This window comes from Neolamprologus brichardi, chromosome 15, assembly GCF_056152115.1.
Source record: "Neolamprologus brichardi isolate AB-2024 chromosome 15, ASM5615211v1, whole genome shotgun sequence".
Lineage (NCBI taxonomy): Eukaryota > Metazoa > Chordata > Actinopteri > Cichliformes > Cichlidae > Neolamprologus > Neolamprologus brichardi.
The window spans coordinates 37,661,629-37,689,130 of NC_142118.1; the positions used below are offsets into that span (position 1 = coordinate 37,661,629).

General features: G+C 41.3%; 3 protein-coding genes across 3 annotated transcripts; 2 read left to right on the forward strand and 1 right to left on the reverse strand.

Moving 5' to 3' along the window:
• The first annotated feature begins 190 nt into the window (after positions 1-190).
• spata1 (spermatogenesis associated 1) lies at positions 191-7,998 on the forward strand. Its single transcript, XM_087852832.1, is given in 13 exon segments — positions 191-392; positions 521-627; positions 1,013-1,130; positions 1,310-1,363; positions 1,472-1,868; positions 2,496-2,661; positions 2,741-2,801; positions 2,939-3,056; positions 3,128-3,253; positions 3,377-3,552; positions 4,970-5,068; positions 6,205-6,262; positions 6,265-7,998. Coding segments are annotated over 13 exon segments (1,629 nt in total). The 5' UTR covers positions 191-332; the 3' UTR covers positions 6,354-7,998.
• ctbs (chitobiase, di-N-acetyl-) lies at positions 6,532-15,042 on the reverse strand. The gene is made up of 7 exons (XM_087852833.1): positions 14,871-15,042; positions 12,480-12,618; positions 9,850-10,058; positions 9,396-9,567; positions 9,206-9,303; positions 7,512-7,673; positions 6,532-7,003 (listed from the first exon to the last, which is right to left on the reverse strand). The coding sequence occupies exons 1-7, from the start codon at positions 14,982-14,984 to the stop codon at positions 6,815-6,817; spliced, it is 1,083 nt and encodes a 360-aa protein (XP_087708959.1). The 5' UTR covers positions 14,985-15,042; the 3' UTR covers positions 6,532-6,814.
• A 3,230-nt stretch (positions 15,043-18,272) lies between these two features.
• On the forward strand, positions 18,273-27,310 carry LOC102780224 (vitellogenin-2-like). Its single transcript, XM_087852834.1, has 34 exons — positions 18,273-18,312; positions 18,639-18,659; positions 18,769-18,920; positions 19,017-19,268; positions 19,369-19,530; positions 19,620-19,768; positions 19,856-20,006; positions 20,095-20,252; positions 20,331-20,496; positions 20,577-20,702; positions 20,788-21,006; positions 21,110-21,327; positions 21,422-21,519; positions 21,607-21,731; positions 21,843-21,947; positions 22,058-22,177; positions 22,265-22,448; positions 22,545-22,638; positions 22,732-22,917; positions 23,015-23,165; positions 23,247-23,463; positions 23,570-24,384; positions 24,469-24,513; positions 24,593-24,661; positions 24,753-24,959; positions 25,043-25,185; positions 25,373-25,511; positions 25,615-25,744; positions 25,848-26,031; positions 26,125-26,219; positions 26,306-26,400; positions 26,527-26,692; positions 26,833-26,994; positions 27,086-27,310. Exons 1-34 carry the CDS (start codon positions 18,273-18,275, stop codon positions 27,193-27,195), a joined length of 5,454 nt encoding a protein of 1,817 aa, XP_087708960.1. The 3' UTR covers positions 27,196-27,310.
• Positions 27,311-27,502: the final 192 nt, after the last annotated feature.

The window sequence follows — 27,502 nt, forward strand, 5'->3', positions numbered from 1 at the left end:
ACACATATATATATATATATATATATATATATATATATATATATATATATATATATATATATATATATATATATATATATATATATATATATATTAACCCTAGAGAGTAAATATGGAAGAAATTGCGCCCGTAGTGGTCATCGCAGATGAGCGGCTTCATGTGTTTTTTCTCTGCAGCTATGATGCGCAGCAGAGCAACCACTGCTGGCACTCTCGTAAAAGAAACTTCACTGGACAACTGAGGGTGTTTGATTACTACAGACGGGAACTTAGCAGTGCACGCCTTCCGAGCACAAGAGCAGAAATCTTCCAGTGTTTCTGTTCCTTCTCTGATGGAGCTGTCTTTCGCGTCAGCGAGATATACAGAGGACAGGAGACCTCACAGCTGCAAGGTATTTTCTTTTCTTTCTTTTTTCTTTTTAAGGATGAAATAAAATGACAAAATTATTTTTTTCAAGCAAACAGACACATGCCTGATGATGCAAACCGACCGTGTTAACATGTTTGCATTCGTGTGCAGCTTCTGGAGCTCCATGTGCTGTTTGTGCCAGCTGACCAGTGGAATGTGAAGCTCAATAAAGTCCCTGCTGAAGCCACAGAGAGCTTCGTATCAGCCGGCTTCATCAGGTGAAACTGCCGCAAATGTTTGTTTCAATATAGAAAACTCAAGATAAGGATTGTTTAACACTTCTGGACATAAAAGATACTGAGATATGTTGTATTACTTAGGCTTTGTTCTTAGGAAATTCAGTAACGTAATTGTCTGATAACAATGTCAGACTGCTTTAACATTGTTCAGTGCTTTAAAAGTGTTGCAATGATACAATTTCTCCAAGTCTCAGTTGAAAAATGACAGTATTACAGTTGCTGAACGTGTCATTTTGCTTTTTGAACTTGATAAGTCAAATTTATTTGAGCACTCGATAGGTGACATGCAGCTTTTTTCTTGAACAATCCTGACTATCATTCTTTTTTTAACGTGGACACCACCTCTCCTTTTCTGTGACCTTAGGGTTTATCCTGATGTTACCCTGAAAACTCTTAGGAGTGAGCTGGGCGCTCTCCTTGGTGCACGGAGGAGCGTCAACAAATTCTCCTTCCTTAAATGTGTGGGGCGCAGTCTGGCGCTGGTGAGTGCAGCTGGCTGTTTAGTGCTCCTTTGTAGAGCTGATTGTATTTCACCAGGCACACAATAGAGAGAAACGGCACAGACAGTTTACTGCTCAGAGCAAAGGGTGTAAAACGTGTGTGCGGGCAAGACTTTTTACTGCCGTGCCTTTTACAGCTTCCAAATTCTTGTCTGCTGCAGGTCAAAAGCAAACAGGAGCAAGACCTGAAAGTGAAAGTGTTCGCCCCACCCTATGTACGTAGAGTCAGTGTTGGATACTTAAATCTAAACATTTAATCGGATGATGCTTCTCTTTATGTAGTGAGTTGGTTCCAGTAACACGTTGTTGTCACCTGTCAGCAGGCCACGCAGCCGGAGCTTTACTTGCTGCCCGCTGTGGAGAATGACAGCAGCGTTTGCTCCCGGTCTCTCACCCCTGACACCACCAGCACCTCCCCAGACCACCAGATCTATTACCACCCTCCCAAAACGTGCAGCCAGGCAACAGGAACAAAGGAGCCCATCAAATTCCCCCATATCCCCCAGTATTCCCATCAGCCACCTCCCACACACCAGCTAGAAGAAGAGGAGGAAGAAGGGGATGATAGGAGCTACAGCTCTTCAGAAGGAGGCGGGGAGAAGGAAGGTGAAACTCTCTCCTTCATCAGGAGAGCAGAGCAAGAGTGTTTACAAGAGCAGAAGCAAAGGGCACCCCAGCTTGCTTTGCACACACCCCAACTGCAAGGCTGCAGAGGTGGAGGTATGCTCTGGAGAAATGAGGCATGAAAGTCAGAAAACATGTGAATGAGAGGGAGAAAGGTGTAAGAGTGAAGTTACAAGGAGTCGAGATAGTGAAGGTGGAGGAGTTTAAATACCTGAGGTCAACCATCCAAAATAATAGACGGTGCACAAGAGAGGTGAAGAAGAGAGCACGAACAGGGTGGAGTGGGTGGAGACAAGCGCCATTTGTGACAGAACAATGAAAGCAAGAGTGAAAGATGGACAAGATTAGAAATGAATACATTAGTGGGACATCCCAGATTGAGCAGCTTGGAGACAACGTTAGAGAGGCAAAGCTAAAATGGTTTGGATATGCGCAGAGGAGGGACAGTTGATATGTGGGACAAAGAATGTGCAATATGGAGCAACTAGAAAGGAGGAAAAGAGGAAGACCTCGGAGAAAGTTCATGGATGTGGTGACGAAGGACATGCAGAGGGTTCGTGTAACAGAAGAGGATGTGAGGGTGAAATAAGAGGCAGATGAGTCGCTGTGGTGACACCTAGAAGGAGCAGCCAAAAGAAGAAGTCGTCGTCTTGTATTTGATGCTATAAAATATCCATTTGCTGAAACTCTTAGAAAAGACAGATGCAGTTTTTCTGCTTACAGATTTCCAGCAGTGTGTGGCTGATTCAGCTCAGGTGAAGGAATTGCCAGAGGAAGAAGAAAGCTGCAGAAAGAAGAAACGTAACCAAAGAGGAAACAGAGCAGCCAGACATTCAGGAGTGGCGGAGTCCCTGGAGGACAGAGATTCAGGCTTCTCCCTAACAGACGGGTACCGAGCAGCCAGCATACTGACCTAAAAACCTCTTACTCCATGGACACGACTGAAACTACTTGTGTGTGTTTTTCAGGGTTGGGAAATCAAAAGTGGAACACGCGCTGAAGTCCATCAGAAACAATCGAACAGCCAGGGTAACGTGTGACATTTAGAAAAAACACAAAATATATCTTGGTTACATGATCATCTCCTTTTCAGTGCTCTTTGTAAAACATGGATCCACAAAAGAAAAACACTTTGCAGGATAATCTTCTGATGTTTTTCTGTGAAGCTGTCAGAAAGTCGAGCTCCGTCGTCTCAGCCTGCCAGATGCGTATCACCACCTTCAGGTTTAGACTTGGCCACAGTCACCCATGAAACGGCTGCTTCTCCAGTCCTTCACACAAACAGTAAGCCGGATGTATCTGCAGGCTTTATGCTGATTGTTATTAGTACAACTGACGGGCTTTTTATTTAAAAGGGGAAGAACTAATCAGTGAAATCAAGCTGGTACGGGAGGAGAGAAAGCAGCTGGAGAGGACGCGACAAGAGCTGCTGCGAAAGGGGAAAGACTTGTTAGCCCAGAACAGACACCGCAGGAACCAAGGTCAGCACCAGTCACCAGAGGCTTTTAATTATTCTCCAATCTGAGTTAAAGCGCTAACAATTTAGTGAAACTTTTTTTTGTTAAAGTTGTTAACCAATTTGTCTCCGTCCTTTTAACATAAAGCACGTGACAGCTGGAAAAAGAAATATTTTGAAGCCAAGAAGGCCACAGCGCCATTGGACGAGAACTTGAGAAACTTGAGACAAGAACTGGAGACGTTTTACAACAAAGTCCTGCATCAGCTGCAGGCCCGAGATAACAGAGCAAAGCCCAGACACCAAGGAAGATCCTCCATGAAGGTACAATCTAACCACTAGGGGTGGGGGAAAAAATCGATACTGTGTAGTATGGTGATATTTTTTGCTAATAATGTATGGATACAGGGACAGCAGAAATCGATACTTTGTTACAAAAAGGTTTTTGTGCTCTGACTTCAGAGCATGTTGATCCTTTTTCTGAGCAAGAATCCTGACATTCCTTCACTGTCCAAATGTGTTTAACTTTTTTTTGGCAGCAATAAACATGACAGTTTACTTATTTTAATTTAAGACATGTTTTATTTTAATGAAGTTTAAAACTTTTTTATTTAATGTAAAATTATATTTTGTTTTAATTTACTTTCAAATTCTTCAGTTGCTGAAGGGGCTGCATAGTTTTCATAAACTGCATAGTTCAGAATAGCTATAATTGTACCAGATGGTTGTTCAGTTAAGTTGGACTAGACTGTAATACAAACCGTTCAGTTTGTCAACAATAAAACTGAAATGAGAGAAAGACTGAGTGTGAGACTTTGATATTAGATAAAATGAATATTGATAAAGTTTACCTTTATGTACAGAATCTGAATATCGCTAAATATTTTAAAAAATTGCAATAATATCGTATCGTGCGTTAAGTATTGTGATAATATCGAATCGTGGGATGTATGGTGATTCCCACCTCTACTAACCACACGATTCCCTTCTTTTTTTAAAATGCATCTTCAGTATTAATATAAAATCTCAGTGGCTCAGTTTCAGGTCTGTACAATGAACCAGTCATTACTTGCACCTTGCTAGTTCTGGGCTGGACCCTCTTTTGCTTTCAGAACTGCTTCAATTCTTCATGCACAGATTCAACGAGATGCAGGAAACGTTCCTCAGAGATTTTGGTTCATATTCACACAGTTCTGCAGATTTATCAGCTGCACATCCATGATTTGAATTTCCTGTTCCATCACATCCCAAAAACAACACTCGGCTAGGCTGTGGTGTTTAAAAAATGATGAAATGGTACTAACAGGGGCCAGTTTCTGACACTACCATCCGAGCGTTGCAGCAGAAATAGAGTTGAATCCGACCAGGCAAAACTTTTCCAATCGTCTAATGGTTCCATTTTGGCGTAGCCTCAGCTTCCCTCAGAGGCAGCCGGTGTGGCGTTCTTGCTGCTGTAGCCTTCAACCAAGCATATAATAGTTGAAATAATTTGTTGTCTTACTACCAGCAGTCAGGTAGTAAATGATAAATCATCTTTTTTCCCTATTCTGACGCTCAGTTTGAATTTCAGCAGCTCATCTCGACCTTGCTTACATGCCTAAACGCACCGTTTCTGCCATATGATTGGCTGATTTAGATATTTGTGTTAACGGGTAGTTGAACAGGTGTATCTAATTCAAATGGCCACTCGTCCATAAACAGTTTTCCACCCATAAACTTAATGACGGACTATCCCTTACAGAACGAGCTCATCATTCAGATCATGACTGAGAGCCACGAGATTGACAACCTGAAGAGGAAGGTAGAAGATGCCAAGATGAAGCTGGTAACGGAGATAAAGGTAAGTGATGTATGAAAACTATTAAAATACCTGAGCTGGTTGGTCAAGAGACATATCATCAATAGGGCTGCCACGATTAGTCGACTAGTCACGATTACGTCGACTATCAAAATCGACGACGACTGATTTAATAGTCGACGCGTCGTTTGAAGCTTTGTAAGATCACAAAAGACGCAGGAATAAGTAGTAGGATTTAAGAGTGTAATAACGGACTGAAACAGAAGATGGCAGCACTGCATGTACAAGGATGCCAGCTGCCATTAAACCCCGAAGAAGAAGAAGCTGTGTCCCAGAATTCATAGCGCGGCCTAGCGCAGTTGTCAACTAGCGGCAGCTAGTTAGTTTTAATATTACTCTTATTATTCTTTCTGGGTCACAAAATAAACGTTTAACATATTTTCAGGCGAGAATGTAGCTGTGTAAACCTCAAATATCTGCTCAGTTTATCAAGACACCACATATTTTCAAAAGCGCTCCGACGTTTTCGGAGATGTCTGTTACCCACTAGCTCGATAGCTAGCCGGGGGCAAAGCTCACTGTGAGAACACCGGACTCCCGGCAATCGTTTTCAAACCCACCGCCGTCTTTCGCTACTCAGGTTAAACATATATAAGTTACTTAGATAACTTAAAAATGTTATTGTTTGGCTTTTTTCAGTATTTTATTTGTTCCTGAGTAAATCGGTTTGGCTGAGATTAAAGTTATAGTTTTTACACAGCTGAATAAATGTCAATGAGACAGCTGATGATCAGAAGTGTGAGATGCTGGAGAATATACTCTGGTGTCCTGTTATATTTTAGATAGCAAGGAGTTTTTTAAACTTCACCGAAACAATCTGCAAATTTCATTAAAAAATAAACTATCATCTTGTCTTTATTTTGAGTTAGCACATACCTTAAACACTTAGAGCTGTAAGCTAATGATAGTTATATAAGAGCAGATGCTGCTGGTGCAATAAGCTGTAGTTTTATATCCAATGGATGATGATCTGATTAGTCGACTAATCGCAAAAATAATCGGTGACTAGTCGACTATCAAAATAATCATTTGTGGCAGCCCTAATCATCAATAAAATCATCTAATCACAGATCACAGCAGAGCTCATTTTCTTGTGTTTCCTATGAATGTTTTTCTAGTTGAGAAAACAGGCGGCCACCGAGCTCAGAGCCCTGAAGGCTGAGCTGGCTCAGAAGAAGAGTCTCATCCCGGCCTGATGGGAAATACTCCACAGCACGGGGCACAAGTCCAGAGCAGCGCCACCCAGTTCAGAATAAACTGCACGTGAAAAACAGGTTTTCTGGTTTAATTATTTTGGACTTGAATGCGTCTTTCTAATTAGTTATGTCATTTTATTGGACCAAAATGGTTTGCATTGTTTTATAAAGTCGATTTAAGTTTGGGTTTCTCAGATGATGTAAACTCTGATGTGCTGAGATAACAAAATATCACTGCTTACTCTGTAATTTCATTCAAAGATTTATTAGAAACAAGTTTTATTTATTTAAAAGTGCATAAATCTCAGTAAGCTCAGTGTAGGGACGTTTAAAGACTGGCTTTCCTTTTTAGAGAATCAGTTATTTCGCTTAGCAAAGAGGAATGTAACCCAGTCAAAGGCAGCAGCAATAAAAGAAACAATTAACTCTCAAGTGCAAGTATGCCTCGAATGCCCCCTTTACTGCTACAAAGGGAGGTGTTGACTTAGCAACAAACAGAGGCGGGCTCTGGGATGGTTTGTCACGTGCACGGCTAGCATCCTAAAAGAGCGTTCCACATCATTGTTGTCTGTTGCCTGGCGACCGGATTATCACTGTAGTCCAAGATGTTGGCGTTCCACATGCCAATACCCCTCAGATCCTTAGACATCACCGAATCCGCCTTTGGGCAAATACTCTGTGGGTCATCGTACCAAACTTGATGGATTTGTCCGTCCTGGTCCTGAGGAGAAAAGCAACAACATAAATTTGATAATAGCGCCATCTTGTGGTCTGAAAAGATTTGTCCGTCCACCCTGTGGGCAAATAGCAGAAATGTTTAGTTGTTTCAGAAGGCTAATTCCTTCTGTTTGGGAAGTGACACTGCTGTACTTTAACAGTGCATCCAGATAAACGGCTCTTCCCTGAAATACAAGCGCCATGCAGGCATGAAGCTAGTCAAACTTAAACTTGGCAAAATACAAAGAACACAAGCCTGAAGAGACGATCATATCAGTCGAAATCTTGGTTTGCATATTAATATTTGATTTAAATATTAACTGGAGCTAAACAGTGCACAGATCCTTTCTTGCACATATTGCCTTTTTGGTCCGAGACCTAAAACATTTCGCCTGGAAGCAAAAGAACTAAAACCCAAATATTTAAATGCACATTTAACACCTTATCCATGCATTTGTATACTTCAAGAAGAAAAAGGATTTATCCTTAAAATATGAAAGAAAATTGAGCACCTTGTAATTGAAGTAGGGAGCCTGCTGCTCGTCGTCCCAGAGCCTGCCTGACATCGAGCTGTTGACCTGCTTCATGAGCCACTTGTACGGTTTCTGTTTTCCAGCAGCATCGCTGCAAGGAACTCCACGGAAAGGCACTTTCTCTATAGAGCACACGCCCTCCTGGTGTGAGAAAAGAAATGATGGTGTGTTATAATAACAGGCAGAAGTGGCCTCATATCACATATGGCCCACACTGGGCAAGGTTAGTAATGCTATCGGCGAATAACCTATACAAATGTCATTATCCCGCCTTTGTTCAGCTGAATGAACAAACATCGTGTCCCCGTTCGAGGATACACCTTTTTTTAAACATTCTGTTCAAAGGTGATTCCTTGAATTCAAAATCCTGCTCCTCACATACAAGGTCTTAAATAATCAGGCCCCATCTTATCTTAATGACCTTGTAGTACCATATCACCCTATTAGAGCACTTCGCTCTCGCTCTGCAGGCCTACTTGTTGTTCCTAGAGTATTTAAAAGTAGAATGGGAGGCAGAGCCTTCAGTTTTCAGGCCCCTCTTCTGTGGAACCAGCTTCCAGTTTGGATTCAGGAGACAGACACTATCTCTACTTTTAAGATTAGGCTTCAAACTTTCCTTTTTGCTAAAGCATATAGTTAGGGCTGGACCAGGTGACCCTGAATCCTCCCTTAGTTATGCTGCAATAGACGTAGGCTGCCGGGGATTCCCATGATGCATTGAGTTTTTCCTTTCCAGTCACCTTTCTCACTCACTATGTGTTAACAGACCTCTCTGCATTGAATCATATCTGTTATTAACCTCTGTCTCTCTTCCACAGCATGTCTTTATCCTGTCTTCCTTCTCTCACCCCAACCAATCACAGCAGATGGCCCTGCCCCTCCCTGAGCCTGGTTCTGCCGGAGGTTTCTTCCTGTTAAAAGGGAGTTTTTCCTTCCCACTGTCGCCAAAGTGCTGCTCATAGGGGGTCATATGATTGTTGGGTTTTTCTCTGTATCTATGAAGCGCCTTGAGGCGACTTTTGTTGTGATTTGGCGCTATATAAATAAAATTGAATTGAATAGTTTCTGTACTTATCAGTTTCAAATAATCTCAATAAATATCTAGAAGAAACTCAACATGCATAGCAAATAAGAGCTTAATGCTCAGGAGAAAAATATGTTGCAGTTTTTTTGTTGTTTTTTTCTTAACAAATAAAAATGCTGCTGACGGGCGAGTCTGTCCCACACCATCTGTTTGACACAAACAAAACCAGACTTTACATTTTTAGTTCTACTTTGAGCTGATGAGGTTTTCCAGTAACAGCACAGCATGTGCAGGATTGGAACAAGACGAGATCATCATCATAGCATCATGATACAGACGTGTGACATCCAGTTAAACTATGGACTAAATGAATGACAGTCTGAGACAAAGTAAAATAAATAATAGCATTTAAAGGATCGCGAGTGTGTTTATCAAGTTTAACTGCAGCTCGTCTGATAGTTGCTGTGACATTTTATATACAAATACACCGACATTGCAGTGGCACTGTGAGAGAAGTCAGAGGACTGCCACAGTCCAGTCTAAAGCAGATCCACCAGGAAGATGTTTCAGAAGAGAAATCGCTGGTCTTCAAAAACCTTCAACAACAAACTAATCCTCACTTTTATTTTTTTAACGAACAATCTCTTACCTGGGAAAAGTTGAGGCATGGATAGTCATAGCCGTACCACGGCACTCCCATCACTATCTTCTTTGGACTGATCTTCAGATTCAAATACTGGTCATAAGCTACGAAGAACGACACCGAGTATTTCATGTCATTGTCTCAAGTAGATTTACAACAACACGCCTTTCTCCTGTTCTACTATAAAACCACAAACCATCGAGTGTCTGACGGAGAGGAGCGTTTGCCATCGCAATGCAGTCGCCGGTGATCTGGCTCTGCTCGTCGTAGGACATCACAAACAGCAAGTCGCAGGATTCGGCAATGGTTACGTAATCGTAGCAGCGCTTATCAATGCATTTTGGTGACCAAGCGACATCAAATGAGACCTGAGGAATCAGGAAAAGGTAAAAATCAACACGATGATAATTTTAAAATCACTCAGAAAGAGCTCATAGGCCTTTATTCATTTACCCAGTCTTGCCAAATGACTTTTTATCTGATTTAGTGCTCAGATAAGATAATTATAGTGGATGATGTGTTTGTAACGATATAGAAAACTAAGCAGGTCCTGTGAAGACTGGTGAAGCTGGGTTTAGTATGGATTCAAACTGAGAGACTGGCCTTGGAAAATGACCGTTGTCTCCGAGTGCCCAGTCGTTCCGCTTTACCTGAGATCCTGGGATCTCCCTGTGAAACATCTCAGTGGTCTCTTTGACCAGAGATGTTAAGGCATAGTACTCTGGTGAGCCCTCTTCCACAGCTTGTTCAATGTCTATGTTAATCCCGTCCATAAACTGACTCTTGGCCAACGTGACCTTGTCTGTTATCCACGCAGTTCTGTTGTCCTGGTCCACAAGGTAGGAGAGGGGGACGTCGCCTTTACCCAATGACACAAAAAGATAGACAAATGTACAAAAACTCAATGAGAAGAAGCACCACATACAGTACCGTGCAAAAGTATTGAGCCACGCCTGGTTTCTTTATATCCACACTTTCTTGCAATTTATTTCAGTTGTCTTGAGCAACAGTCTTTCTTTGGACATTGGCTGATTGTTCCCTCATCAGTCCTCGTATCTGATCGTTTTCACACACTGACCTATGAATCACTCGGACATAAAATGCAGCTAATTGAAGGGATGAACCAGGGTTGTGTCTACACATAACAATTTGTCAGAAAAAAAAACACATTTTAAATATTATCTTTGGGCACTTTGTTACCAATCTGTGACAAAGATGCACAAATTGTTCTAATTTCTTTATCTACAACTGTGAATCCAAATTTGAAATTTGTATTTTGCTTCAAACCATCACCAGTATGTACAGGAGGAGGTCAGGAGAGGTGCAGAGCAGTGATTGTTGACAGAAAGAAATCGTGTTTAAGAAAGTTCAGGGTTTTTTGCTGAGAAATAAAAGTGGTAATACCGAATATTGACTCTTAAGCTTGTTAGAATTTTAAAAATCTATTTTTTCTTTGTGTATTGTGATTCCATGTATGTTTGCATATGTTTCAATAAATTTCCTATTAAAATAAAAAGTGGTGAGGGGTGCTGCTGTGAACTGAACAGTCACAGGACGTACAGTGGGGCAAAAAAGTATTTAGTCAGCCACCGATTGTGCAAGTTCCCCCACTTAAAATGATGACAGAGGTCAGTAATTTGCACCAGAGGTACACTTCAACTGTGAGAGACAGAATGTGAAAAAAAAAATCCATGAATTCACATGGTAGGATTTGTAAAGAATTTATTCGTAAATCAGGGTGGAAAATAAGTATTTGGTCAATAACAAAAATACAACTCAATACTTTGTAACATAACCTTTGTTGGCAATAACAGAGGTCAAACGTTTACTATAGGTCTTTACCAGGTTTGCACACACAGTAGCTGGTATTTTGGACCATTCCTCCATGCAGATCTTCTCAAGAGCAGTGATGTTTTGGGGCTGTCGCCGAGCAACACGGACTTTCAACTCCCGCCACAGATTTTCTATGGGGTTGAGGTCTGGAGACTGGCTAGGCCACTCCAGGACTTTCAAATGCTTCTTACGGAGCCACTCCTTTGTTGCCCGGGCGGTGTGTTTTGGATCATTGTCATGTTGGAAGACCCAGCCTCGTTTCATCTTCAAAGTTCTCACTGATGGAAGGAGGTTTTGGCTCAAAATCTCACGATACTTGGCCCCATTCATTCTGTCCTTAACACGGATCAGTCGTCCTGTCCCCTTGGCAGAAAAACAGCCCCATAGCATGATGTTTCCACCCCCATGCTTCACAGTAGGTATGGTGTTCTTGGGATGCAACTCAGTATTCTTCTTCCTCCAAACACGACGAGTTGAGTTTATACCAAAAAGTTCTACTTTGGTTTCATCTGACCACATGACATTCTCCCAATCCTCTGCTGTATCATCCATGTGCTCTCTGGCAAACTTCAGACGGGCCTGGACATGCACTGGCTTCAGCAGCGGAACACGTCTGGCACTGCGGGATTTGATTCCCTGCCGTTGTAGTGTGTTACTGATGGTGACCTTTGTTACTTTGGTCCCAGCTCTCTGCAGGTCATTCACCAGGTCCCCCCGTGTGGTTCTGGGATCTTTGCTCACCGTTCTCATGATCATTTTGACCCCACGGGATGAGATCTTGCGTGGAGCCCCAGATCGAGGGAGATTATCAGTGGTCTTGTATGTCTTCCATTTTCTGATGATTGCTCCCACAGTTGATTTTTTCACACCAAGCTGCTTGCCTATTGTAGATTCACTCTTCCTAGTCTGGTGCAGGTCTACAATTCTTTTCCTGGTGTCCTTCGAAAGCTCTTTGGTCTTGGCCATGGCGGAGTTTGGAGTCTGACTGGTTGAGGCTGTGGACAGGTGTCTTTTATACAGATGATGAGGTCAAACAGGTGCCATTCATACAGGTAACGAGTGGGGGACAGAAAAGCTTCTTACAGAAGACGTTACAGGTCTGTGAGAGCCAGGGATTTTCCTTGTTTGAGGTGACCAAATACTTATTTTCCACCCTGATTTACGAATAAATTCTTTACAAATCCTACCATGTGAATTCATGGATTTTTTTTTCACATTCTGTCTCTCACAGTTGAAGTGTACCTCTGGTGCAAATTACTGACCTCTGTCATCATTTTAAGTGGGGGAACTTGCACAATCGGTGGCTGACTAAATACTTTTTTGCCCCACTATAAATGGAAAAATGAAATATGGAAAATCACAACATCAGTGCAAGTACTGACAGATATTTAGTTACATGTAGGTAAACTCCAGTCAGCTGTTAGTACAATAAAGAAAGTCATCTTACCTTTGAGGACGACCCGTGCACCTTTGGAGTGAGCGTAACACATGAGCTCAGCATCATATTTTCCAAACGCTGCCACCGTTGTTACCATGCTCCAGTTGTAGGATTTCCACGTCTTCCCACCCACGTCAAATATAAACACCTGAAAACGAAGAACGCACACAATTACAACACATACAGTGGCATAATAGCAAAGCTAATGATGAGGATTTACTGAAAGGTCAGAACTGTTAAGTACTATATGTGTAAAGGAACATCTGGTATACCTACTGAACAGCTGTCTAAAAAAAATAAATCAGAAACTGAAGATTAAAGTAGGATTTACTGATTATCTGAGAGTTATATGGTCGAGTGTATAATTTTGTAACCTTATGATGATGTTCATTCTCAGTCAAGCCTCCCCTGAAAACCAGATTTTAACTAGAGGTGGGAATCACCAGACATCCCACGATACGATATTATCACAATACTTAACGCACGATACGATATTATTGCAACTTTTAAAAACTTTTTGCGATATTCAGATTCTGTACATAAAGGTAAACTTTATCAATATTCATTTTATCTAATATCAAAGTCTCACACTCAGTCTTTCTCTCATTTCAGTTTTATTGTTGACAAACTGAACGGTTTGTATTACAGTCTAGTCCAACTTAACTGAATCAACCATCTGGTACAATTATAGCTATTCTGAACTATGCAGTTTATGAAAACTATGCAGCCCCTTCAGCAACTGAAGAATTTGAAAGTAAATTAAAACAAAATATCATTTTACATTAAATAAAAAAGTTTTAAACTTAATTAAAATAAAACATGTCTTAAATTAAAATTAGTAAACTGTCATGTTTATTGCTGCCAAAAACAAGTTAAACACATTTGGACAGTGAAGGAATGTCAGGATTCTTGCTCAGAAAAAGGATCAACATGCTCTGAAGTCAGAGCACAAAAACCTTTTTTGTAACAAAATATCGATTTCTGCTGTCCCTGTATCGACACATTATTAGCAAACAAAATATCACCATGCTACACAGTATCGATTTTCCCCCCACCCCTAATTTTAACCTCTGGAGACTTCCTGGTTAAATAGGTAAATGTAGACAAATACCATCCTTGTTCTTCTGCACTTCTTCTGCACTACTGATGTCAAATAAACTGTTATTGAAACTATTTGCCTGAATGATTTTTGGTCAACAACATCCTGCATTCAGCAGAGCAAACATAAATACATGTTTATAGAAAGCACAGTGGAACTTTATGAAGTTGAATATATTTAGCTTTAACAGAAAAGCCCCTGGTGTTCCAACAGGGCTTTCAGTTCCCTTGTAAATGGGAACTGAAAATACTGTGTTTAGAGTATTATTCCAACAGGGGCGACCTCCAGGCAGGTACGGACACATTCTTATCAGCACGGAAGAAACAGAAGAGCTAAAAAGTTCTATTTATATGTTTTATGGCATAAAACAACAACAAAATAAAGTTGGTGGGATTGCTTTGTTACCCTTACTGGGGAATACTGAAGTTCAGTGTGTGTGCGGACTACTGAGCTGGTCCCTGGACACACACACAGAGCTGGGAGCTCGCCTAACTGGGAGCCCCGTTAGTGTCACCTGAGGATGGTCTCTAAGAGAGAGACCGAATCTGGGCCACGAGCCTTAGTTTTACACCTGTAAGCAACACTAAAGAGGACAGGTGTCATGTAATTAATATATCCTTAGTGCTTATTTTCTTTATTATATTGTTTTATGTACTTTAATAATGAAGGTTTGTAAAGCAAGGCCACTTTTGACTCATAAACTAAGTGAAAAACAGGAAGTTAGTGTAGAAATATACAAGTATATTAATAAATACAGGAAGCCAGACAGAAAAGAGGAACTTGTACCATATAAGGAGTGCTTGTATCGAAACTGTGTGACGTGTAAAGTACCAAAATAACACCTATATGTGTTTTTAAATTCTAATGTTAGAGCTTCTGCAGCTGGCTTAGGACTGTGCAGGGCTCTCTCTCTACCGGAAGACGATTGAATAAAAAGAATTATAAATGTTTTAATCACTATGAGTCGGGTTTTCTCTGTTCTATCATGGGGATCAAAGAATCAGGGTTAATAGTAGCTACTGAGTCACACCTCCATCATAAGACCAACTTTTATTATTACAGAGGCGAGCAGCACCAAACAGCAGCCTTAGCTCATTGCAGTTGTTGCCATTTGTAATCAGAGTAAACGTGATTTCACCTGTTTCCGATGAGCTTTTACACCAACAGCACCAACACTTACGTGATTTACGCCACCACACTGTTTCTAAAGTGTCTCAGATGAGCGATGAGCGGAGGGTTCAAAGGTTTTTTGTTTTTTTCGGCCAAGTTTTAGCAGCAACAGGTTGGTCAACTAAGTTTACCTCGAAGTCTTTCTCCTCGCGGATCTGCTGGCAGAGCTCCGGTCTCTCACACGGACACACGCTGGACCTACAGGCGGTCAGCAGCGAGCACAAAACCACAAGAAAGCGCAACATCTTTAGCAGAAAGAGGAAAATTTTAGCGCAGAGTGAACCCGTGCGACTGTGAGCTGCCCTACGGCGTGCGAGATGGGACAAACTTCTACTGTCATTTAACCGTACAGCTTCAGAAAACAAAGTAATGCAAGTCGCTAGAAAAATTCCAAATAGATATATTTCTATATTACAGAAAAAGTGGGCCAGGCTGCCAACAGAGGTCAAAGTAAACCAGGCAAATATTGACAGATATTGACATCTCCAAATGATGAACTCTGATCTAACCTCCCCAATTATGATATGGGTCAATCTGACCCATTATCACCCTCGCTTCCTTTGATCAGTTACACAATGTGTCTTTGTCGCTTTGTCTGTTCAGATCATCATAAAGTACCACATAAGTACTTTACAAAGAAACTCTTGAAAGCTTTGATATTTAATGTGAGTCATCTCTTTTTATTTGCATGCTTTTAAGGAAACTTAATACAGGTATTTCGAGTGTTGTGCTTCCTTTGGCCTTTTATTTAAAAAATAAAACAAAAAAAAACACTATATACAGTACTTCAATTGAGATGGATCCAGTTATAGTTATCTGTGAAGCCAGATTACAACAACCATGTGTCTTAACCAAAAGTATACATGTCCTAAAGACATAAAGGTCTGAATGGTTTGTTGTAATTGGTATATAGCTGTGCTCGAGTGCTATTGTGACACATCTTTGAAGTAATTTTTTAGTGACATTTATTCTCTAAGATGCATGTAAAACAAGTTTCATTTATGTGTGCAGAATTGTCAAATAATAGCAATATCGTAACTCTTTATCATCAGTGTTTCCTTAGAAGTCCCTTAAAAAGTTGATCCAGGGCACTGCATCAAGAGCACTCCCTCGCTTTTCACAAAACTCAGCACATGTGAACTAAAATCATCTGTTCATGAACAACAGAAAAGAAGAATTTAAGGATTTTGAAGGTAATTTAACTGGTCGAAATGAGGAGAAGACCTTTACTGTAACAAAGAGAGGAGAAAAGAAACACCCAGCAGCTAGGGGAGCAATATCAGCATGTGATGACCTGCACACCATCTGCCAATCAGGCCGTCACAGGAGAGCCAGCAGATGTCAGGAGTCCAATGAAAACCCTCTGTGTGTACGTGAGGGTGAGGAGGAGGTGTTTGCTCCCAGTGTCACCCTCTGCATGTTGTGTCCAGTTTTTAGTGCATCCGAATGAACAACTGTCTGACATTTTGGCAAAAGCTAACCTGCTAAAGATGTTGGGCACCAGATGAAACGATGATGTGTTTTATACTCGGGGTGTAATAATGTGGCATTACGTGAACATTACAAATTGTGATGTTTGTTCAAACGTGAAATTTGCAGCTTTTGTTTGGCTTCAAGAACAGCTGGTCATGAGCAAAACACTGAATATCTCTAAAAAGCATAAATAAATAAATACATTTAGCTGAATTGATGTTTTTTTCTACCCAATTTTAATTATTGAAAATATAAAAATGAGCTGGTGAAATAATTTTGGAATTAATTTTTCTTTGGCAGAGATTCAGATCTACTTACAGTTTTATCCAGCATTGCTGAGCATCGTTATTTATCCATTTATTCTTTATAATTGTATATAGAATAATAATTGTATCTCAACAGTATAAATAACCCTGTAACACTTGGATTAATAATTTTGCACACAAGTTAAAAACAATCAGAGGTGTTGGGGTACCAGATTATTGGAACATGTGAATTGCTTGTAGAACTTCATTTAAAATACTATAAATTTATTGTGTGTACAAGTCAAAAAGGGGAGGGGAGGGGGCAGACCTGAAATTAGCCTGTGTCTCATAATGGCTGGGAAACGTGACCTCGTCCTCATTCACTGATAGAGACAAATGAAAGAGGTACCAACAAACAGGACAGGACTTGTTTATACCGGCTGGTATCAGCCTCAGGACTCACACTGAGAAGTGTGATGCAGAAGAATAGGTGTGGTGATTTCATTGTCACACTTTGTGTCTGATGCTTGTAGACATGAACCTTTTCCTTTTCCTGTTAATAAACATCATGGTGCTAACCCCATCTGAATGAAATATTCTTTGTTTTGTGTTATCTGCAAAACAATTTTGCAATTCACAAAATCATGAAGTCATGAAATCATGAAATCATGTTTCACTGAAACAATTTACATCTAAATGAGAAAACACAGATCAGTTAATAAGTAGTTACAAAATGCCATCAATACATGTGGATACGTAGCGCCTCAATAAGTCCTGACCAGTCTGTGGTCTGAATCCTTTTTGAATTTTCTGTTAGTAGATTTAAATTTAGGGTTTTTTAATGAGTTTTATTGATTTTTGTTTCTTGTTCTAATATTTATCAAACACATTTAAAAAACATATGGCCTTAATGTATTGAATTTTTTTTAAATTACACTGCATTTGAATTTGTCACTCGACTCTCACTTATTTTTTAAGTATATTAATAGCCTCTGAAAATGTGTGCATGAGCTTTTATATCTGTTGATGCCTTATTAGCTGTTCCTGGCATCCCAAATCCACCCAAGACAAAACAGAACTCACAATTTCAATATAAATTTTTTTATTACTCATTTGATTTTTATTAAATTAGATAATTTCTTTTCTTAAAAAAAAAACCTGTGACCGCGGTTGTTAAGTCAACATGTGTTGGCTTATTGACTTTTTAAAGGTGCTCTTGGTCATGGCCGGTCGCAGGAGCAAGATGACATGACTGTGAAAAGGTCACCTGCCAGGGCAAACTGACATTTCACTGAATTACTAAGTGGAAACAAATCATATCTGCATGAGATAATTATTTCACTTTTGTCCAGTAATTGTTGTTTAAAGCATCTCACCAAAAAACCAATGGTTTGAGTTAAATCGCTTATTGAAAACAGTGGACACATAAAACTAATTTTACAGGATGTTGAAATATTGGTATGTTAATATTTCTATTCATTCATAAATTAAAATACCTATGAAAATAGCGAAATGCTTAAGATTAGAAAACCGATTGTGTTTAAAATGCGTGAAGTGCTATAGAAGAAAAACATATTGGGATATTGGGAAATCTCTGGAAATTTGTGAAAGGTGAGAGCCAGGTCAATACAACTTGTCACATCTGTGATGTTTCCTATTAGTTTATTTACTTTGTCTAATCTGTATGATCAGGGCATGGTCACATCAACACCAAAGACAACCGGCATTTAGTTAATGATACATTTGAAGGCAACGTCAGCAAAAAATCTGCTTAAAAAGGACGCCTCTGCCTGCAGATCCTCACATCCACCAGCCATGAGGGTGCTTCTACTAGCTCTTGCTGTGGCTCTCGCAGGTGAGTAGGAATTATTTACAACTAAATGTTCTTAAATTGAACTAAAAATTCATCTTCTGAAAAAACAGCCTGTTTTAAGGCTGTTAGTTGATAACAACTAAGAATAAGAATTTCAATAGACTTGCAGCTGAGAAGAATTGTTGCTGCCAGTGCTAGCAGTTTAATGCTGCCAGAATATAACAATGCTAATTGCCAAATGTTAAGCACATTCTGGCAAAATAGCATAAATTTTACATAAATTAGTATCACTATCCCTTTACAAATTATCTTCCCTATTTCTTGTCATTTGTGACACCAAATTGACATTTATTCTTCTCATGTTACAGTGGGGGACCAGTCCAACTTGGGTATGTTGTTGTCCTGTTACGTTAAACACAAAAGGCACTGTCAGTTAATAGAGAAAGCTTCTCCCTCATCTTAGAAATGCACTTTGTTTCTTTTTCTGTTTTTTTACAGCCCCAGGATTCGCTTCTGTTAAGACCTACATGTACAAATATGAAGCGGTTCTTATGGCCGGCCTGCAGGAAGAGGGCCTGGCTCGAGCTGGGGTTAAAATCCAGAGCAAAGTTTTGATCAGTGCAACAAGTGCCAACGACTACATTCTGAAGGTACAGATCACCAGGCAGAATTAAAATGAACGATTATTGAAACAGACAACTTGAAACATAGCTTGTTTCTCTCTCTTTCTCCTCTATTTTCTGCAGCTTGTAGACCCTCAGTTGCTGGAGTACAGTGGCATCTGGCCCAAAGATCCTTTCCGTCCGGCCACCAAGCTCACCACAGCCCTGGCTACTCAGCTCTCGACACCGATCAAGTTTGAGTATACAAATGGCGTTGTCGGGAGAGTGTCTGCACCGGCTGGTGTCTCCACAACAGTGCTGAACATCTACAGGGGAATCATCAACCTCCTGCAGCTGAATGTAAAGAAGACACAGAATGTCTACGAGATGCAAGAGGTACAAAAACCCCCGCTTTCATTAGGTCCTTCATACAAAATGCTTGAACATTGACGGAAAATAACAACAATCTATATTTTGCTTGTATTTTGTGATCTAGTCTGGAGCTCACGGTGTGTGCAAGACCAACTATGTCATCAGGGAGGACATGAGGGCCGAACGCATTCATCTGACCAAGACCAAGGACCTGAACCTCTGCCAGGAGAAAATCATGAAGGACATCGGCTTGGAACACGTAGAGAAATGCCATGATTGTCAAGCTGTAAGGGCATTTTCTAGTTGTTTCATAATCTCTCTTCTAGAAGTCTTCATGCTGGCAGTTTGAAGATTGCGTTGGTTTTATAATTGCAGAGAGGAAAGAGCCTGAAGGGAACTGCTTCCTATAACTACATCATGAAGCCAGCACCCAGTGGTTCTCTGATTATGGAGGCTGTTGCCAGAGAGGTCATCGAGTTCTCACCTTTCAACATTTTGAATGGCGCTGCTCAGATGGAGTCTAAGTATGTGGTTTAAACTAAACTAATATACTTCATTACAGATTTATAAGCATTGTGCCACATTGATTGAACGATTATCTCCCCTCACAGGCAAATTCTGACCTTCCTGGATATCGAGAACACGCCCGTGGATCATGCCAGATACACCTATGTTCAACGCGGATCCCTGCAGTACGAGCACGGCAGCGAGATTCTCCAGACACCCATCCATCTTCTGAGGGTCACCCATGCCGAGGCTCAGGTACTGCAGCATTTACTTGGAAAAAGCCTTTTCTGAATTCACCCTGTATCCACAAACCTTTTCATCTGTATTGTTTGTTTCCTCACAGATTGTCAGCACTCTGAACCACCTGGTAGCCTCCAACGTGGCCAAGGTCCATGAAGATGCCCCTCTGAAGTTTGTTGAGCTCATCCAGTTGATGCGTGTGGCCAGATTCGAGACTATTGAGTCCCTCTGGGCTCAGTTTAAATCTAGACCTGATCACAGGTAAGTGCAGCTTTGATTCAGCAAAGGCCCAAGAAACTAACATGACACGGATAATGGTATTGTACTCCTCTTTCCCAGGTACTGGCTACTGAATGCTGTCCCCCACCTTCGCACTCATGCTGCTCTTAAGTTCCTCATTGAGAAGCTCCTTGCTAATGAGTTAAGTGAGACTGAAGCTGCTATGGCTCTCTTGGAATGTCTGCAGTCTGTGACAGCTGACCAGAAAACCATCGAACTTGTCAGAGTAAGTCTTGTTTTTAAGCTTTCCTATATATTTGCAGTGACATGAAATCAGTTTTATATTGTGTCTTCACCACTTTTCAGAGCCTGGCTGAGAACCACAGAGTGAAACGTAACGCTGTGCTCGACGAGATTGTGATGCTGGGCTGGGGCACTGTAATTTCCAGGTTCTGTAAAGCGCATCCATCTTGCTCATCTGATCTTGTGACGGTATGTATTATTTGAACACGTTTTATTCTGCTAAAGTTCAATTTTGACATCAGTGACTTTAATGTTTTTTTACATTCTTGCACAGCCTGTACATAGACAGGTTGCGGAGGCTGTTGAAACAGGTGACATCGATCAGCTCACTGTCGCTCTCAAATGCCTGGATAACGCTGGACATCCTGCTAGCCTTAAGACAATCATGAAGTTCCTGCCTGGCTTTGGCAGTGCTGCTGCCCGAGTCCCACTCAAAGTTCAGGTTGACGCTGTTCTGGCCATGAGGAGAATTGCAAAGAGGGAACCCAAGATGGTGAGACTACATTTTCTGATTCCTACCATCAATAGCAATAAATATACTTGAGACCTATTTTGTGTGTTCAGTTGGGGCTAGAATAATCGGTCTTTCTCATTAGGTCCAGGAAATAGCTGCTCAGTTGCTCATGGAAAAGCATCTCCACGCAGAACTCCGTATGGTTGCTGCCATGGTGCTCTTTGAGACTAAGCTCCCCGTGGGTCTAGCAGCTAGCATTTCCACAGCCTTGATCAAAGAAAAGAACCTGCAGGTCGTTAGCTTTGTCTACTCTTACATGAAGGCCATGACCAAGACCACATGCCCTGACCACGCTTCTGTGTAAGAACCTAAATGATTTTCATGTTTCTAAGATGCTTTATATCTATGCATGCTAGTCTATCGAATCTCAAATATCCCCTTGTTCCATTTTAAGTGCTGCAGCATGTACTGTTGCCTTGAGGTTCCTCAACCCCAAAGTAGGCAGACTGAGCTTCCGCTACAGCCGAGCCTTCCATGTGGATACCTATAACAGTAAGAAGATAGCAGATAAATAACCTGCTGTTGCACACCTTAGATTTGTGCATGTGGTGTGATGATGTTTATCCATTTGCCTGCCAGATGCCTGGATGATGGGTGCTGCCGCCAGCGCCGTCTTCATTAATGACGCTGCAACCGTGTTACCAAGAATGGTTATGGCCAAAGCCCGTACTTACATGGCCGGAGCTTATGTTGATGCTTTTGAGGTAAGACGTTTAAATGTTAAGTAAGTAACTAAAACAAACACTCAGCAATGCAATTCAATGGCTTCAATATGTAAACCATACATCGAATGCATTCAATAACGTACTTTGCAGGTTGGAGTGAGGACTGAGGGAATCCAGGAGGCTCTTTTGAAAAGACGACGTGAAAATTCTGAGAATGCAGACAGGATCACCAAGATTAAACAAGCCATGAGAGCTGTAAGTTGAACTACTGTGGCAAGAGTGAAAATGGGATTCTGAGGCACATTTTCTTCATGAGAGCTGACTTTTCTTTTACTTGTTTTTAACTTAATTTATTCCCACAATAGCTTTCTGAGTGGAGGGCTAATCCTTCGAGCCAACCTCTGGCCTCTATGTATGTGAAGCTCTTCGGACAAGAAATTGCATTTGCCAACTTTGACAAATCCAAGGTTGACCAGCTTATCCAGGTACGGTTTCTCCCACAGCCTCATATGGTTTCTTAGTAATGATGCATTATGTTAAGTTGAAACTAATAAGCAACTTTGTCTTCACAGTTTGCAAGTGGACCTTTGAGAAACATGTTCAGAGATGCTGTGAATTCTGTGCTGTCTGGTTACACAACATATTTTGCTAAACCAATGCTGCTCGGTGAGCTCCGTCGCATCCTTCCCACCACTGTTGGGTTGCCCATGGAGATCAGCCTCATTACATCAGCTGTGGCTGCTGCATCCATTCAAGGTAAGTTTCATTTGGACAGTTTACAAGTTTACAAAAGGGAAAAATATATTGATATTGATATGAAAAATATATTGTTCTCTTGTGTTCTTTTGCTAGTCCAAGCCACCATGTCACCACCTCTGCCTGTCAACTACCGGGTTTCCCAGCTTCTGGAGTCCGATATCCAACTGAGGGCTACAGTTGCTCCAAGGTACACAACAGCTTGAGAAGCTTCTTCTCCGCAGTTCAATGAATGAATTCAGAGATAACTCTTAATGAATAAATATTTTCTGTCTTTATGCAGTGTTGCCATGCAGACCTATGCAGTCATGGGTGTGAACACCGCCTTAATCCAGGCTGCAGTGATGACAAAAGCCAAAGTTTACACAGCTGTTCCTGCACAGATAAAAGCAAGGATTGACATTGTTAAGGGCAACTTTAAGGTTGAGTTCATGTCTCTCCAGGGCATTAACACAATTGCATCTGCACAGTATGTACATGCCTTGTCACTAATTGCCATGCATTTCAAAGATTTTTGGTCCTTTTCGGCATCTGTTTTATTGGGTGGGGTTTTTTCTCTCATACAGCGCTGAGACTTCTGCCATTGCAAGAAATGTGGAAGACCTCCCAGCCGCAAAAAGCACACCACTGATCTCACCTAAAGCTGCATCACAACTTTCAAAGGCCTCTCTCAACTCAAAGATCTCCAGGATGGCATCATCTATGACTGGTGGAATGGTAAGTTTGGTTCACTTGCCTCCTATTTTCAACATTTAACTGTTTGAAATAAACGTGGCGATCTCTGCTGTGGTTTTACAGTCTGCGTCATCTGAAATCATTCCTGCTGACCTGCCACGTAAGATTGGGAGGAAAATGAAATTCCCTAAAACCTACAGGAAGAAATTCCGTGCTTCAAGCAGAACGCTAGGATTCAAGGCCTACGCTGAGATTGAATCAAACAATGCTGCCTACATCAAAGCCTGCCCTCTCTACGCTATGATCGGAAAGCATGCTGCTTCTGTTAGGATTGCTCCAGGCAAGTGGAAGTGGTGAACTTGAAGCTTTAACCTAACAAATTTGCAAAACATTGTGGAAAAGTCCTGTTTTTGCTTTTAATTATTATTCTTTAATTTATATTCCAGCTTCTGGACCAGTCATTGAGAAGATTGAAGTTGAGATTCAGGTCGGAGATAAAGCAGCAGAAAATATGATTAAAGCGATTGACATGAGCGAAGAGGAGGAAGCTCTTGAGGATAAGAATGTCCTCTTGAAAATCAAGAAAATACTGGCACCTGGTCTCAAGAACACCACATCATCTTCCTCCAGCTCCTCCAGCTCCTCCAGCTCCTCTTCATCCAGCTCTAGCTCCAGCAAGTCTTCTTCATCCAGTTCCCGCTCCAGCAGCTCCAAGTCATCCAGCTCTCGTTCCCATAGGTCTCGCTCCAGAAAGTCCCAGTCTAGCAGCTCTCAGTCAAGCCGCTCTCCCTCAAGCTCTTCCTCCTCTTCATCATCCAGATCTTCTTCCAAGTCATCTTCCAGATCATCTTCTAGATCATCTTCCAGGTCATCTTCTAGATCATCTTCCAGGTCATCTTCCAGATCTTCTTCTAGGTCCTCCTCTCGCTCCAGACCTAAGATGGCTGACATTGCTGCTCCTATTATCACGACGTCCACCAGAGTGAACAACGCCAGTGCTTCATACTTGCTCAGCCCATCTAAAAGAAGAAGCAGCAGCAGCAGCAGTAGCAGCAGCAGCAGCAGCAGCAGCAGCAGCAGCAGCAGCAGCAGTAGCAGCAGCAGCAGCAGCAAGAGCAGCAAGAGCAGCAAGAGCAGCAAGAGCAGCAAGAGCAGCAAGAGCAGCAAGAGCAGCAAGAGCAGCAAGAGCAGCAAGAGCAGCAAGAGCAGCAAGAGCAAGTCATCAAGCTCTAGCTCCTCTCTGCGCAGTGCTGAGTCCAAGGTGAATCATCCTCTCTTTGCAGCATGCAGAAGTGTGTGGAATTTTATAGAATGTGGGGCACTTATTTTACTTTTCCTATTACAGCAACAACTGCTGGCCTTGAAGTTCAGAAAGAACCACGTCCACAGGGTAATTATTAGGCATCACATCAGAGCTCCGTCATGTCTTCTGTTTAAGCAGGCTAAATGTGTGGTTTCCTTGTTTGCAGCACGCCATCTCCACACAGCGCCGCAGCAGTCACAGCAGTGCCCGCAGCTTCGATTCCATCTACAATAAGGTGATCAGTCAAATGAAGATATTTACGGTGTTACGCATTAAACTGCGAATGAACATAATTATTAATATCAACCTCTGGTTTTCACTTTTAGGCCAAGTACCTCGCTAACACACTCACTCCTGCCATGTCCATTTCAATCCGTGCCGTGAGAGTCGACCACAAGGTCCAGGGATACCAGCTAGCAGCTTACCTGGACAAACAGACCAGCAGAGTGCAGCTGATTTTTGCCAGAGTCGCTGAGAAGGACAACTGGAGAATCTGTGCCGACGCTGTGCAGCTGAGCGCGCACAAGCTGATGGTAAACATCATGAACTTATGACGAAGTAACCAACTAAAATTAGGTATGATGCTTAGGATTTAACTCATTGAAATTTATTTTAGGCCAAGATTGCCTGGGGTATTGACTGCAAGCCATACTCCATCATGATTGTAGTTGAAACTGGTCTTTTGGGCCATGAGCCCGCAGCCCGCATGAAGCTGACCTGGGACAAACTGCCAAAAAGCATAAAGCGCTACGCAAAGAGGTAAACTTGTGGACATTATTTTGATTCATGCATATAATCAGTGCTTTTATCAAAAAGCTTTTGCAGACATTTTGCAGATGGCAGTGCATAGCAATTACTTTCTTCTGACATCCTCTCGAACCTGTCGTTTGTACTGAAAACTGATTAAAGCTTTATAAAACACTCAGTAACCTTTATGCTTGTCTAGGACGTTTAAATCCATGGTCCCTATTGGTCAAGAATATGGAGTAAACTACGCAAAGGCCAAGAATCCTCGTAATCAGATCAAACTGACTGCAGCTGTTGCTACAGAGACAAGAATGAATATCGTGATGCACACACCAAAGGTACAGTTTTGTTGCCCCTTCTTCTGTATGCACTGAAAATGTTTGCAATGCACTTTGTCACTCAGAGTGTTTCTAACTACTTTCTGACTGTTTAATATTCCAGGCGATCGTTTACAAGCGTGGGATGTGTCTACCTGTTGCTTTACCTATTGGAAACACTGCCGCCGAGCTGCAAGCATCCCGGGACAACTGGGCTGACAAGATGTCCTATTTAGTTACCAAAGCTAACGCAGGTAAAAAATATTTTAAAGAAACAAAAAACAACAACAAAAAAACCCAAAACAGATTTCATATTTCTGTGATTTGACTTGTGATTTCCTTTTCGTTCCATTTCAGTTGAATGCTCCCTCATCAACAACACACTGACCACATTCAATGACAGGAAAGCTAGAAATGAGCTGCCACACTCGTGCTACCAGGTCTTGGCTCAGGATTGCACACCAGAACTCAAATTCATGGTTCTGCTGAAGAAAGACCAAGTACAGGATCAGAACCAGATCAATGTTAAGATTTCAGACATGTAAGAGCAGCCAGGATTTATGTGGAAAAGAAATAATGGTCAGCCTGTGAGCCAAAAAACATAATCACATGTATTTGAACTGCTTCTCAACAGCGATGTGGACATGTATCGGAAGAACAACGCTATTGTGGTGATGGTTAACGGAGTCGAAGTCCCTAAAAGCAACCTGCCATACCTGCATCCATCAGGTTTTTGTTTTGTTTTTTTAATTTAACAAAAATATTGAACTGCCAGATTGTGAAACCATGCTTATATATATTTGCACTTACTTTAGGTAAGATACAGATCAGACCGGCAAATGAAGGCATTGCTCTCTATGCACCCACCCATGGTCTTCAGGAGGTCTTCCTTGGCTTCAACGAGCTGAGGGTAATACAAAAAAATGCTGATAATACATATATCTAATATGTATATTTATTATTTTCTGAGGAAATTTCCTATTTGTATACCTGCTTTAATCTACATTGTACTAATATCTGAACCTTTTTATTTCAGGTTAAAATTGCAGACTGGATGAAAGGAAAGACTTGTGGAGCCTGTGGAACGGCAAGCGGAAATGTCGGAGATGAGTACCGCACACCCAGTGAACAGGTGACCAAGGATGCCATCAGCTACGCCCACTCCTGGGTTCTGTCTTCAAACACCTGCCGTGATCCCTCCGGTAATCCTTGCAGTATTTCCTTGACCTTTCTCTAAGTGAACATTACCTGCAATGCAAACTGTCACAACACAAACAATGAATATTTGGCATCAAACAATGCACACATACAATACTTACCTTCACCTTCTACACTCTTCCAGAGTGTTCCATCAAGCAGGAATCTGTGAAGCTGGAGAAGCAGGTGATCTTTGAAGGTGTGGAGTCCAAATGCTACTCTGTTGAGCCTGTGCTGCAGTGCCTGCCCGGCTGTATCCCAGTGAGAACCACTACCGTCAACGTTGGCTTTCACTGCCTGCCCAGTGGTGAGTTGCAAGAAAGCTTCTTTGAAAAACATTATCTCTGTTTTGGTATCACGTACAGTCTCCAATAACTTCTCTTTTTTCACTGTTGCAGAAACAACTGTGAACCGTTCTGGTATGAGCAGCTTCTTCGAGAAGAGCATCGACCTGAGGGATACTGCAGAAGCCCACCTGGCCTGTCGCTGCACTCCTCAGTGTGCTTGATCTCATTGCCTTCGGTCACATGACATTTTGTTTTCTGTTTTGGACAGGTGTTGTTAATTAGCTTTGGCTCAATTTGTAAACTTAAATAAATTTGAAAAGCATGTGAAGCATGAAACTGTTGTGCTCATCTTTTATTATTATTATTTCCTTATTCTTTATTATAATAAAACATAAATAAGATCAACTTAATTTGTCCCAAAAGGTAGTTACAGAAACCAAAATTTGAAAAAATGCAACATGACAAACAAACGTCAGTGAGGTCAAGTCTACTCAAAAGAAGCAAAACTGAATAGAAAAATTAAAGAAA

What these genes read in the sequence shown, in the direction of transcription:
- LOC102780224 (XM_087852834.1), top strand. Translation starts at nt 18,273, where the DNA reads ATGAGGGTGCTTCTACTAGCTCTTGCTGTGGCTCTCGCAG. An exon ending in AAACCATCGAACTTGTCAGA is followed by an intron (nt 20,497 to 20,576) that starts GTAAGTCTTGTT and finishes ACCACTTTTCAG; the next exon opens with AGCCTGGCTGAGAACCACAG. An exon ending in GCTCATCTGATCTTGTGACG is followed by an intron (nt 20,703 to 20,787) that starts GTATGTATTATT and finishes ATTCTTGCACAG; the next exon opens with CCTGTACATAGACAGGTTGC.
- ctbs (XM_087852833.1), bottom strand. Translation starts at nt 14,984, where the DNA reads ATGTTGCGCTTTCTTGTGGTTTTGTGCTCGCTGCTGACCGCCTGTAGG. An exon ending in GCGAGGAGAAAGACTTCGAG is followed by an intron (nt 12,619 to 14,870) that starts GTAAACTTAGTT and finishes CTTCGTTTTCAG; the next exon opens with GTGTTTATATTTGACGTGGG. An exon ending in CTCCCTACTTCAATTACAAG is followed by an intron (nt 7,004 to 7,511) that starts GTGCTCAATTTT and finishes TTTTCTCCTCAG; the next exon opens with GACCAGGACGGACAAATCCA.